This window comes from Salmo trutta, chromosome 40 (genome assembly GCF_901001165.1).
Source record: "Salmo trutta chromosome 40, fSalTru1.1, whole genome shotgun sequence".
Classification (NCBI taxonomy): domain Eukaryota; kingdom Metazoa; phylum Chordata; class Actinopteri; order Salmoniformes; family Salmonidae; genus Salmo; species Salmo trutta.
Window position 1 is genome coordinate 16087108 of NC_042996.1, and position 14045 is coordinate 16101152.

At 47.4% G+C, this 14045-nt stretch overlaps 1 protein-coding gene across 4 annotated transcripts; it reads right to left on the reverse strand.

Annotated features, from left to right (window-relative positions):
* Window positions 1–617: 617 nt before the first annotated feature.
* LOC115180211 (importin-8) lies at window positions 618–13421 on the reverse strand. 4 transcript variants are annotated; one of them, XM_029742113.1, is made up of 26 exons: window positions 13231–13421; window positions 11745–11826; window positions 11308–11464; window positions 10886–11044; window positions 10497–10653; window positions 10278–10367; window positions 10054–10148; window positions 9842–9926; window positions 9536–9670; window positions 8954–9053; window positions 8711–8787; window positions 8456–8572; window positions 8270–8359; window positions 8066–8101; window positions 7637–7802; window positions 7393–7553; window positions 6749–6874; window positions 5801–5867; window positions 5108–5233; window positions 4839–4936; window positions 4657–4752; window positions 4168–4388; window positions 2090–2295; window positions 1170–1391; window positions 893–1022; window positions 618–652 (listed from the first exon to the last, which is right to left on the reverse strand). In XM_029742113.1, coding segments are annotated over exons 1-26 (3084 nt in total). In that variant the 5' UTR covers window positions 13315–13421; the 3' UTR covers window positions 618–651. The 4 variants fall into 4 exon arrangements, with proteins under 4 accessions (XP_029597973.1, XP_029597972.1, XP_029597974.1 ...); XM_029742112.1 differs by having other exon boundaries at window positions 5792–5867; XM_029742114.1 differs by lacking the exon at window positions 8066–8101 and having other exon boundaries at window positions 5792–5867; window positions 13231–13420.
* Between the last annotated feature and the right edge of the window lie 624 nt (window positions 13422–14045).

The window sequence follows — 14045 nt, forward strand, 5'->3', positions numbered from 1 at the left end:
ACTAACTGAAAAAACGGTTCTGATTGATGCCATGGCAACCAAGGACATCTGGCCAGTCCTCTCGAGACCATACAAAAGCCAGGCTATAAAGAAACAGAGATTTTGTGTACAATAGTTACATTCATTCCGTTGCAGAATCACAGACCCAAGGACTGCACTGTACTAGAAGATGAATTCACTGGTCAGTGATACAGAGTAGGACATCAATCTCTCTCTCACACTCACACACACACACACACACACACACACACACACACACACACACACACACACACACACACACACACACACACACACACACACACACACACACACACACACACACACACACACACACACACACACACACACACACACACACACACACACACACACACACACACACTCTGGGGTGGGTGTGGTCCAATTACGGTCTGGGATGTGAACCGTAAAGTGTGTAAAGTCCTGGTGTTATGGTATCTGGTGGGTCTCCACCCAGTTCAGTTATGGATCTAGATGGCCCGGTCTTGGTGGGATCAGTAAAGTCTAGTTAGATCTGGTCTGATCTGGACTGAAAAAGTTAATGGTGTGTTTTAAATCCACTTCAGATCAGGCCAGAACTCTGCTGCTACTCCTCCTTCCATCCAGGCTTCCAGCCATGTCCCTCACAGCTCTGAAACAACATGACACCGTGTTAGGACTCAACATAATGGAAAATACAGCATGCTTGTCAAAATACATGTTTAAATCAGCAACCTTTTACTGTTGTTGTATTTTCCACCCTGGTTGGGAGCCTCACCAGCTCCCAACTCATTGGCCCTCTGTCCTCTTTCCCCCCACTGGCCCTTGGCCCTCTTCTCTTTCCCAATTGGCCTCTCTCCCCATTGGCCCTTGGTCCTCTTTTCTGCCTCACCATTGGCCCTTGGCGGCGGTGCTCCTCCTCTGCTGGGACAGGCTATAGATCTCCTGCAGCTGTTTCTTCTGGTCATCACTGAGGGGCGTGGTCAGAGACTGGTACCAAGGCTGGTCAGTGTTCTGGACCCCTATAGTACACACAGGACAGAGTAAGGGGAAAATGCCTGCGTGTGTGTGTGCATACATGTATGCATGCATGCGTATTCCTTTTTTCTGTGTGTGTGCGCACAAGTAGCTGTGTGTGCGTTTGTGTGTGTAGATGTGTAACTGCTTACTGAGTAGGGCAGCGGTGAAGAACTGGTACTCGTCCTCTCCATTGTCATAGTCCAGGGGCGTGTTGTACTCCTCCAGGGGTGTCCCCTCCAGCCCCTCTTCATCCCAGTAGTCTTCATCATCATCCTCCTCATCGTCCTCGTGGCCTACGGGTGTGCAGGTCTGCTGTTGCATCATGGTGTTACGGTTCGCATTCACCTCATCCTCATCACTGGGGATCTCCTCTAAGGACGCAGACAGACAGACAGACAGACAGACAGACAGACAGACAGACAGACAGACAGACAGACAGACAGACAGACAGACAGACAGACAGACAGACAGACAGACAGACAGACAGACAGACAGACAGGCAGAGAATCACACACACATAGAAAAACAGATTGAATATAAAGAAATGACCCTTTTACCTTTTTGAAAGGCACAATTTTTCTTAGTGCCATTTTAATATACCCAATTACAGTAACAGCTGCTTAGCTAACATACATAACAATTTCCTTCATCCTAACCTCTCCTGTACACTGCCGTTCTTTACACTTGACCGAGGAATGCCAGCACAGCTGCCCTGCGGCATGTAGGGAAATGTAGTGCAACTAATATGACCTGAGGGCAGAGTGAGAAGTCAAGCGAGAGAGAGCGGTCCAGAGGTGTTGAAACCTGGCCATAGATGTGTAAAGCAACACACGTGAACAGCTGAGGACCGATTCCTACCACATCCATAGCTAGGGCTAGCAGTGTCTTAATCTTCTACCATTTACATTATCCCTGGCCCTACCCCATGGCTTCCAAGAAGAGGGTTTGATTCAGCAGTATTAGCATCTCTCCTTTCCTTTTCTCTCCTCCTCCCTTGCCTGTTCTCTCCATTCCTCTCTCATTTATCCTGTCTCCTCTCCACCTCTGTCGCCTGTTTTCCTCCTCTCACCGTTCTGGTCCTCCTCCGGTACCCCAGTGCAGGCCAGTAGGTCTGGCTTGTTGAGGAGGCGGGTGGAGTACAGGTGTTTGAGCCCCAGGAACAAGAGCAGGACGCTGGGGACGATCTGAGCCGCTACCCCTTCTACCACCCCTGGCCTGGAGGGTAGCTCCATCAGAACACTCAGTCCGATGATACACATCTTACGGTCATGGAGCCTGGGAGAGGGAAGAGTGGAGAGAGGGAGAAAGAATGAACTACAGGTAGGTGGTGAATAAATCATGTACCTACTGTAGTAGGTAAAAATACTGTATATCCCATATTTTTTTTACACTGCTATAGGAAGACCACAGTGTGACTCAGTGATGACTAACAATATATACACTGCTCAAAAAAATAAAGGGAACACTTAAACAACACAATGTCACTCCAAGTCAATCACACTTCTGTGAAATCAAACTGTCCACTTAGGAAGCAACACTGATTGACAATAAATTTCACATGCTGTTGATCAAATGGAATAGACAACAGGTGGAAATTATAGGCAATTAGCAAGACACCCCCAATAAAGGAGTGGTTCTGCAGGTGGGGACCACAGACCACTTCTCAGTTCCTATGCTTCCTGGCTGATGTTTTGGTCACTTTTGAATGCTGGCGGGGCTTTCACTCTAGTGGTAGCATGAGACGGAGTCTACAACCCACACAAGTGGCTCAGGTAGTGCAGCTCATCCAGGATGGCACATCAATGCGAGCTGTGGCAAGAAGGTTTGCTGTGTCTGTCAGCGTAGTGTCCAGAGCATGGAGGCGCTAACAGGAGACAGGGCAGTACATCAGGAGACGTGGAGGAGGCCGTAGGAGGGCAACAACCCAGCAGCAGGACCGCTACCTCCGCCTTTGTGCAAGGAGGAGCAGGAGAAGCACTGCCAGAGCCCTGCAAAATGACCTCCAGCAGGCCACAAATGTGCATGTGTCTGCTCAAACGGTCAGAAACAGACTCCATGAGGGTGGTATGAGGGCCCGGCGTCCACAGGTGGGGGTTGTGCTTACAGCCCAATACCGTGCAGGACGTTTGGCATTTGCCAGAGAACACCAAGATTGGCAAATTTGCCACTGGCGCCCTGAGCTCTTCACAGATGAAAGCAGGTTCACACTGAGCACGTGACAGACGTGACAGAGTCTGGAGACGCCGTGGAGAACGTTCTGCTGCCTGCAACATTCTCCAGCATGACTGGTTTGGCGGTGGGTCAGTCATGGTGTGGGGTGGCATTTCTTTGGGGGGCCGCACAGCCCTCCATGTGCTCGCCAGAGGTAGCCTGACTGCCATTAGGTACCGAGATGAGCTCCTCAGACCCCTTGTGAGACCATATGCTGGTGCGGTTGGCCCTGGGTTCCTCCTAATGCAAGACAATGCTAGACCTCATGTGGCTGGAGTGTGTTAGCAGTTCCTGCAAGAGGAAGGCATTGATGCTATGGACTGGCCCGCCCGTTCCCCAGACCTGAATCCAATTGAGCACATCTGGGACATCATGTCTCGCTCCATCCACCAACGCCACGTTGCACCACAGACTGTCCAGGAGTTGGCGGATGCTTTAGTCCAGATCTGGGAGGAGATCCCTCAGGAGACCATCCGCCACCTCATCAGGAGCATGCCCAGGCGTTGTAGGGAGGACATACAGGCACACGGAGGCCACACACACTACTGAGCCTCATTTTGACTTGTTTTAAGGACATTACATCAAAGTTGGATCAGCCTGTAGTGTGGTTTTCCACTTTAATTTTGAGTGTGACTCCAAATCCAGACCTCCATGGGTTGATAAATTGGATTTCCATTGATTATTTTTGTGTGATTTTGTTGTCAGCACATTCAACTATGTAAAGAAAAAAGTATTTAATAAGATTATTTCTTTCATTCAGATCTAGGATGTGTTGTTCAAGTGTTCCCTTTATTTTTTTGAGCAGTATAGTTGATGAAGTGGACTGTGTACAGTATGGGTCTAGTAGTATTTAGGGAACATGGTTTAGGGCACGTTGTTTAGCCACTGTGTACATGGATTAGGATGTAGGGCGCATGGCTTAGTTTATACACTTACCCCAGGAAGAACTCAGTGTCATTCATCCACTGGTTGATGAAGTGAGCGGTGATGGGCTGTGGGGTGTGGGGGAAATGCATGCTGTCCAGCGTGTGGATGAGCAGGGCTGGGTTGTAGTAGAGAGCAGCGATGGCCACCTGCAGACACATGGTCCTCAGCTCACTGGACTTCACACCTCTGGTTAGCCGCTCCAACACAGCCTCCACGAACAAGGGGATACACTGGAGGGGAAGAGGGAGTGAGAACGAGAGAGAACAAGAGATAGCTATTGTTGACTGGGTAATGGCTGGCTGATATTTACAGGAAGATCATTAAAACTGTGGCAGATCACATGGGGGGTGAGAGAGAAGAATCAATACAATATTGATAGCGATCATCCCTCCCAACGGGAGATTCCGGGTATGGAAAGGGAAAGCGAACTGATTTGGGCTGAACTGGGACCACGTCTACCCTTAAATACTACCCAGAAGCCTTCGCGGTCCCGCTCACCTGGTCGATGCCCCTCCCCCGACACTGGAGGACGATGACCTCTAGCAGCTTAGCAGCGTGACACTCTGCATCCTCACCTGCATCACTGGTCAGGACCTGCAGCACAGGAGTCAAAGGTCAACATGGAACACTTTATCAAACTCTACCTGAACACACACACACACACACACACACACACACACCTTTTTGCACATGGTGTATATGACCTCTAAGTATTTGGGGTTGGACAGGAGCGTGTCTGTATCCACGGTAACGTAGTTGTGCAAAAGAGGCATCATATCTGAAAGAGACCAGACCGTGATCATCATCGTGTTGGGCCAGCATCAACGTCACCATCATGCTATTCGACATTACATTCACTGTGATATTCAATGTTCATCTAGACAGGTGTGTAAGCCCAATACTCTCACTAACAGGCAGGTGACTGTTGACCAGTGACTCAGTACTGTACCCGTGAAGTAGTCAAAGCAGTCGTGCTGGAAGACCCCGTAGAGCACCACCAATAGCTGCCACATCTGAGGGGAGATGGTCTGGCAGGTCAGCCCAAACGCCAGGGACAGAATCTCCTCGTAGAACTCTGGAGGGGAGGGAGAAGAGGAGGAAACAGATCATATAATTGATGTTTCCCTTTGACAGATAAATAATCTTCCACAGTGACCCCCCCCCCCCATTCTTCCTGAAGGAAACTCTCATTATAATAGGTCATCACATAATCCATTCATTAACATAGAGCTGTGTTCTCTCCTTATACACACACACACACAGCACAGAGGTGATTACAGACACACACACACACACCACAGATGGGATTACACACCCAGAAACACACACACACACACGAGCCAATTACAGGCATGACTGGTGCCTGGTCATCTGGGATTTGGGAAGTGCAAGGGGAACAGCTTTTGACAATTAGACCGTGTTCATAGTGAGACGGAAATGGACAAGGTGTTACACAAAAGAGGGAGGTGGCTCACTGGAACAGGAAAGTGAGATGAATATGGTTATTGTGTAAGGTGTGTGTGAAAAGCACACACGCACACTAAAGTTCACAGAGAGGAATAGACACACACATCAAATAAATGAGTATGTGTGTACACACAAAAACAGACAGTGACGTGAGCCACACACACACCTGCCATACCTATGATGGGCTTCTGCAGCACCAGGCCTATCACCTGTAAACAGATGCCCTCCAACTGCTGAGTGATCTGAGAGAGAGGGAGATGGAGAGAGGGGAAGAGAGAGAGCACGATAACGAGAAGAACGAGAGGCAGTCAAGAGGGCGAGAGAGGAAAGATACAGGCAGAAAGAGAAAGAGACATCAAAAGGTCAAAGATCATCTATTGATCCCAGGCTAATATCGGTCTGACATAGGGCTGGCACAATTGCCGTATAACCGACGGTTACGGGTGAAGACCTCCATGAAAATAACAGTCATAACCGTAAAATGCGGAAGGAAAAAGAAAAGTGGAACGAACAGCTGGCTGAAGACGGGACGGCAGGGCAGTCCCGCGGTTGAGCGTTCCCCGCGGTAACATGGACTCTTAACAGCGTTATGAAACTTTGTTGCTCCTTGCCGAAATGTAGAATGTTCATTCAAATGATGTTTAACTGATGTGGCTCATGCAATGGAATGCATTTTGTGTGATGTCAGTGGAGTTGAATCAACAAATCACAGCACATATTGATGGTTAAACACTTCCTGTTATTACTTCTATGGGTACACTCGCAATGGCCGCCAGTCCACCCATTCATTCTATTTCTATGGCCGCACATGCAATCAGGAGCGGAGAGGAACAAATACGCGTAAAAGAAAAAACGGTTATTACGGTGAGCACAGTCATTTGGCAGGTCAATTACAGTCACACAAATTTGCATGACCGTCACAGCCCTAGTCTGACATAACATTCACGCCATGCTCAATAACACTGTGTGTTCAAACAAAGCAGGGAAGAGGGAGCAAATCAATCACCAATCATCACACATTCAACTGGAGCTTCAGAGGACTAGATTTGGAATAGGGTGAGCGCATGTGTGTGTGTGTGTACACATCTGCAGAATGTGTGAGTGAGTATTCAGTTTGTCTCACCTCCTTGTGGTCCTCCATAACAGTGAGTATGGTGTCTATGGTACTGAGGATCCCCAGAGCCATCACTGTCTTGTCTTCACTCTCCTCATACTCTTCACTCTGTAGCACCTTGGTGAAGATCTCAGCCTGGGAACACACACACACACACACACACACACACACACACACACAGGGGGTATTAAGGCTTTCGCATGCTTCGGTTTGGCTGTGCTGGCTTAAAAGACATTTGCTTGAAAAACTAGAAAAAAAAGCGACAATAGTACTGTTTGTCCGTCTTGAGACACCGTTGCCAAAATAGTCAGAATTAATCTAACAAAAAAAATGGCATGCCTAGGAGATCTTAGTCACGCAATTTTACATCTAACGAAGATGTTAGGTGCAGAATTTCTCAGCTACTGACTTTGGCTTGCCTCAAGAAAAAATGCAGACCCCTTTACACACACAAACTGTTTCAGACAGGAAGCATGCAGACACCTTTACACACACACACAAACTGTTTCAGATAGGAAGCATGCAGACACCTTTATACACACACACACACACACACACAAACTGTTTCAGATAGGAAGCATGCAGACACCTTTACACACACACACACACACACACACAGAGTTAAACAGTAGAGCAAGACAGTGGAGGCGCACCAGGTTCTGGGTCATGTCAACGGCGATGACAGCCACTTCCTGGTTGTACTCGCAGATCATCTTCTGAATGACGTTAGTGAGGTCATCGTTCTCCGTCTCCTTGATGACGTGGAGCAGCTCCTGCATAACAGGCCGGATGTAGGGCCTGATGTAGACCTTAGCTAAAGAGAGGGAGAGAGAGGGTTCAGAGTGTGTGTGTGTGTGTGTCTGTGTGTACGTCCATGCATGTGTGTGAACCTCAGACCTTGCTCCTGGTTGCTGACCAGTGTCTGCAAGGCGATAGCAGCCTCCACCTTGACGGGCATCTCCTTGTCTGCTATGAGGCCCTGTTTAACCAGCTCCACCGCATTCCTCAGGACCAACTCATTATGGAAACGCAGCGGGCTGAACGAATGCAACACCCAGCACGACTGAGGACAAACACAGGGTTACAATCACTGATCTGTATCCCACACGGATGGGCATCGCTATCAGTTTGGAGCCTATCCACATCATGTACAAATCAGCCCTATCCACTTCCAGTCACCAAAATGTGCAGTGGTGCTTCCCAACACATTCACCTGCCCGAAGATGGACAGTAAGTAAAAGAGCAGGGGTGAGGGGGGGGTAAAGAAATGCAGAAAGGGGATGTTTAATCTATATAAAACAGGACTGACAGACCATTCTGACTCACATGGATGGACTGTAGGGAATGTAGCACCCAACAGGACTGTAGATATAAAGAGGGAAGGAGCCATTTTAAAGATTGAAGAACTGCTCACACACAATCACACACAATCATGTTCTTACACACCCATTCTCAGCTCCATGAGAAGAGTTGGGTTAGAGGGGCCCTGGAGTGAAAGCACGTGTGTGTGTGTGTGTGTCTCTCTCTCACCCTGGCCCGGAGGTATCCCAGAGGTGAGTTGAGTAGAGGGAACACATAGTTCTGTAACATCAGCTCCATCTGCTCCCTGTACACCCGCTTCTACAGGACGACACAGGAAGAGAAGACTCAGTCACATATAGACTAAACAGGTAATAAAACAAGAGGGGAAAGTACAGAGACACACACACTGCTGACCTTCAGTAGGAGTTCGGCCAGTGAGCCGATGACGTGCAGCGCCCCATCCTTCCTGCGGGGGTCAGCAGAGGGCTCCATCATGATCTGGTGGCAGAACTCCATCATCTGGGGAAGAACCTGGGAAGAGGGGGGGGGGCAGAGCAGTGATGCAAGTCATATCAGAGAAGACTCAGTTAAGGAAAGGAAATGAGGAAAGTAAGCTATTTAGGACTGTTAGGTAGTTTTTGTTAGGTTCGAGTGTGGTTCTCCACTCACCTCCTTCCTCTTGCGGGCTGCTTTACAGAGGAGACTCTGGGCGGCGGTGGCAGGGAGGGCATGGTCATCATACACATCTGGAACAGAGAAAGAAACCCAGCCGAGCTCCCAATTTACTGTATGGCTATTCTATGGAAGCCATACAGTTTCAATCTGACATGTCATTATGTATACTGACCATACAATGTCCCATTACCTCCGTAACTTGTAACGGATTGAGTTCTAGAACGTGTGTGTACTCACTGAACTTCATGCGGATGTACTCGTATGGATCCTCCTGCCACAGTTTCTCATCCTCGTCTTTGTAACACATTAGAGGGAAGATCACCTCCTGGCTGATGGTCTGTGGAACACACACACACACACAGGTTAACTACTAACTAATAGAAGTGGAATTGTAACATCGTTTTCAGAAGCATAGCAGTATTCAGATTAGCTCAGTTACTAAGTGTATAAAACAGCGGATCTAAATGCTGACGTAAAGATTAGACAAATTTAACTTTGATCATCACCTGCCACATACTGTAACTCAATCCAAAGTGTAATGTCACAACCTTATAACAAACATAACAACGGTATAACAAGGTGTAGTTTCACATAATCCCACATTTGTGATGGAGAAGCGAGATATATATAATATATATATATATATATAAATCCAATCCATTATTATTAACGTGTGACAGGGGTACAGGTGTAGTGGTGTCTGTCTGACCCACCTGCATGTGCGGCTTCATGTGTTTCCAGGTGACGGAGTGAGACAGGCCCTGGTTCAGGTCGTTCAGAGAATGCGTGTGTGTATGTGTGTGTGTGAGTCTGACCCACCTGCATGTGCGGCTTCATGTGTTTCCAGGTGACGGAGTGAGACAGGCCCTGGTTCAGGTAGTTAAGAGATTTCTGGAGGACGTGAGGCGTGACATACTGCTTCTGTCGGTGTTGGTCCAGCACCTTCAACAGGACCTGAAGGAGACCACCCAGAGACGAGGTCACATCAGATAGTACGGGGTCAGACTAAACAGAAGACTGCTGCTGCTCATATACACACACATACATCAACATTGGTAGATGTGGACAACAGACATCTATATATTCAAGGCTTGATGTCATATTTAGAGTGTTACAAACTCTTACCTGTTGGATCCCTACAGCGTACGTCTTCAAGAAAAAGTCTGCAAACTCAAAGTACTCCTTCGTCACGTTGCCTGGGCTTCCGTACCTACCACACAAGTGTAGAACAACACGGTTAGACGGGGAAAAAAGCTACGATCCACAAACACATTCACACCAACATCTACCTACATTCAAATTCATCAACACACAAATACATCTCCGTGACCCCTCACCTCTCGAACAGTCTGGTGATGATGTGTAGGGCCCACTTCTTACTCTTCCACCACACCAAGTCAGGACGGTCGTCCTCATCCACCTCCAACGTCTCCTAGCAACCACACACACACACACACACACACCAGAGGTTCGCTACTCCCCTTCAGTAAACAACATAGGTAGAAGAATTTGCAGAAGGTAGGCAGATCTACACAATGAAGAAGGATGAAATTAAACTTACTGGGGGAACATCTCTGTCCATAACAGCTCTGAGGATCTCCATCCACTGGGTAATGACTGTGTTATTAATCAGCTGGAGAGGCAGGGAGTACTGCAGGAGCAGAATAGAGACACGCTGGTATTAGATCACACAAACGTGCACACGCATGCCACATGCAGTCGGTCACAGACACTTGCGCGCGCGCAGTCAGTCAGTCACACACACAGTCCCTTCTCTCACCTGTACGAGTGCGTGGAAGATCTTGAGGATCTGTTTCTGTATGAGGACGGAGAAGATGGTGCCGTCAGGCAGTAGCTGGGTGATGAGCTGCTGTATACGGGGCAGGAAGATCTGCATGGCTGCTAGCAACGGATCCCTCTCCTCCGCCTTCTTATACCTGACACACACACACACACACATCAGCAGGAGACTGATATCAGACAACAAGCTGGGTGCAATGACTAAAAAGTGTAAATGGAATAATCATTTATAATCACTCAGCTTATACACTACAGCTACTAAACTTGGACTAAAAATGGTGTCTCAAAACACAGCATCGTTATGACTTGATCACTAGTGAGAGTGACGGGTCCTCAGGTGGGACAAACAGCTCCGGTTGGTTGACTCACTCGTAGGTCTTGACCAGCTGGTAGAGGGCCAGCAGGCTGCCGTACCAGCTGCCACTGCTCTGAGACTGCAGATACAGGCCGATCTTATCCACTATGGCCGTCCAGCGCCCGGGGAAGTCGTGCTTTATGATGGCTCGCAAACACACTGTCAACTGGGCCCTGGGAGAGAGAATACACACACATACATACATCAGCATTGTATTCTGTCTATAACATGCCATCACTAAATGATCCTCCCATCGCTCTTCATTGGGCACTTGTAGTCACAGACTACCTATACAGTCAAGTGACACGATTTCACAGGCTCTAGGTAGAGCAGAGCAGAGGACCGGAGCAGGGCACCACCTGCCCTGAGTACCAGCCTAAGAGGTCAGGGTTAGTGGGTTAAGGGAGGTAAAGGAGGTTAGCACAGCAGGACCCACCGGATGGACTCGGGACACTGGATAATGCCCTCCACGATGTTGTCTCTGATCTGCGTGCGGTCGTTCTCGTGGATGTTGAAGGGGAACACCACCTCCCCTAGAGAGGGCTCGCGGTCCTGCCAGTACTGGCTCACCATGTTCTTTAGGTAGATGGCCGCTGGCGAACAGAGATATACATTACGAAGACTGGCAAGACTGACACAATTGTACCTTACAATTCATTCATTCATTCATGTGGCAGCTAAAAAGCAAGCTTGATGAAGAATCTTCATTGAAAGTGATATTCTGTCCAGGACTAGGCTTGATCTGTGTCCGGGACACCGGCCCAAAGTGAGACTATTATCAGTGTTGTTTATAGTTGTTGCATTGGTCCAGTGATTATTTTAAAAACAGCCAGATGCAGGTCTTTATGTAATGTTCTGGGGCAGGGTTCTTACCTGCTTGGCGAACGGGGAACTCCACCTGTTCAGACACAATGATCTGGAGCAGAGTGGGGGCGAAGTTGATGATCTTGTACGACTGGAACACACAAAATAAGACACTGCTTTAAAATGAGCTCAACCCAAATGGGACCACATACAGTCAAGCACCTGACTACTTCAGCGGTCGGTTTCACATCTACAGCGCACCGTGAGCACAGTGGTCAAAACAGTTCTATGACGACAGAGCGGAGTGTAGGAGGTGGATTCCCCGGTTGTTTGTTGAGGTCAGTACCAACTGAAGAACAAGGAAAATACAGAACAGGTGAAGCATGTAGCTTATTCGCTCACTCTCACATCAATCTTGCCAGACCAGTTATCAGATTTAAGGTAGTAAAAAAGATCCATGGTCTGTCAAAGATATTACCCGAACGCTTTCTCTTTCCCTCCCTCTATCCCTCCTCCTCTGCTGCAGAACAGTCAGCATTCTGTCTCCAGCAAAAGCCCCTAATTTCACTTGGTTGCATCACTGACAGGCATTTCACACCAATCATTTGTCCTGATTAGTATAAACCTACTGAAGTGGACATTATGCAAAAGTCAAGGCAGTGCAGGCCTATGGCAGATGTAGTTATTTTCAGTGACGCAATCATGACCTAGGCCTGCATATGCGACAAGTCTTATGTTACGCATCTTTCATTAAGGCAATGAGCAGTTCAAACTAACACAGCGTTCTGCTCGCCCATAATTCAGTAAAAAGCTGAGGATGTGGCTGGAGAAAGGGAACTACTCTTAAATTAGACGGAGCTATGGATGCAAGGCCTGACCATCCATGAAATAAACACGCGGCTATAGAGTTTGTTTACATTTCCCTTTGTTTACAAACAGAGTGAAACAAGTTTATATTTTGGACTCTGATGGGGTAAAACAGTGGAACTAAACTCGTGAGATTCTTCAAGAATCAATGGGTAGATATCATGAATTTATAGTCGAAAAATAGATGTAGCAGTTGCAGATTGACCCTTTAAGATGCTTTGACAAGATGCATTTGTCTATCGCATTTAGATTTGGTTTTGGGATCGGTCAAATCCCATCAAAATTGAAAACTTTTACTATCGCTGGCTGAAATTGCTGCAATTGTTACAATGTTTCAACTCGCGCATTATGTCTACAATTACAATCCAATCGGACACTTGCTAGTTACATTGTTTCACGAACAGCCACATCTCCGGACTGCTGCACAGCGTGCGCACACTGCCTCAAAATTCTATTGTTCTCCAGTGCAACAGTTTGGGTTGCCAGTTACATTACATGTCAATCTACTGTTTCGTGTCCTACACAATAAACAGAGAGATGCAAACATAAGTTATAGAACGACAAATCATTGAACCCGAAACACGGCCTTATTGCGATCCAAATCATAAACACGGACAACGCTTTCTGGAAATAGGTTCATGCTGACCTGATAACAAAAACAACAAAGTTATTTTGGCCATCCACCCACCTGATTGAGTTCGTTTTCAGCAGCTATCCGGAGGTTGGGATCTATCGTCCCTTTCAGTGCTTGAATTATCCGATTGGGATCCATAGTGTCTAATCGAGCGGTAATTACTATGTTTCACAATCACATTTATGAACTGCTCCTAATTCGGCAAAGCGTTATGGAGCTGCCCTGGCCCTGCCCCATTTTACCGGCAATCAGCAGGCGGTGGACGCAAAGCAATGTAAATAGTGGCGATTTACGATAGCCCTTCTTTCTTCTTTTCTCTGTAATAGGTATAGACAGTGCAGAGATTAGTTTTTACTGCCACCTTAAGAGCTGGAGTGGTCATGACTGGAAATATCCCTTTTGTCGCAATCATTTGTGTTAACCTTAGATTGTACATTATGTTTCTTAACCAGCGGCGTAGGCCAGGGTGGGCCCACTGGTGAGCCAGGCCCACCAAATTAGATTTAGCAACAACAACAAAAACTGCTCTTTACTTGTCAGTGTTCCAAACAGGCCATTAGTCTTTTTACATAAACATGCAAACACCATCATATAGAATTCATAGCAAGCAGTGCACTGAGTTAGTCTGATTTGATGAAATATAACAGAACAGATTGACTCACAGGATGGGTTGCCAAAAAGAGCCAACTGAAAGCCACACCCCAAGAATGAACCAATATGACTGCATTGAGGCATGTCACTGGGCTTCTATGGCTGTGGCAGGTAGCCTAGTGGTTAGAGCATAGGACTAATAACCGAAAAGTTGCTGGATCGAATTCCTGAGCTGACAAGGTAAAAATCTGTTGTTCCACCCCTGAACGAGGCAGTTA

What these genes read in the sequence shown, in the direction of transcription:
- LOC115180211 (XM_029742112.1), bottom strand. Translation starts at nt 13,314, where the DNA reads ATGGATCCCAATCGGATAATTCAAGCACTGAAAGGGACGATAGATCCC. An exon ending in TGGACAGAGATGTTCCCCCA is followed by an intron (nt 10,149 to 10,277) that starts GTAAGTTTAATT and finishes TGTGGTTGCTAG; the next exon opens with GAGACGTTGGAGGTGGATGA. An exon ending in CTGCTTTGACTACTTCACGG is followed by an intron (nt 4,937 to 5,107) that starts GTACAGTACTGA and finishes GGTCTCTTTCAG; the next exon opens with ATATGATGCCTCTTTTGCAC.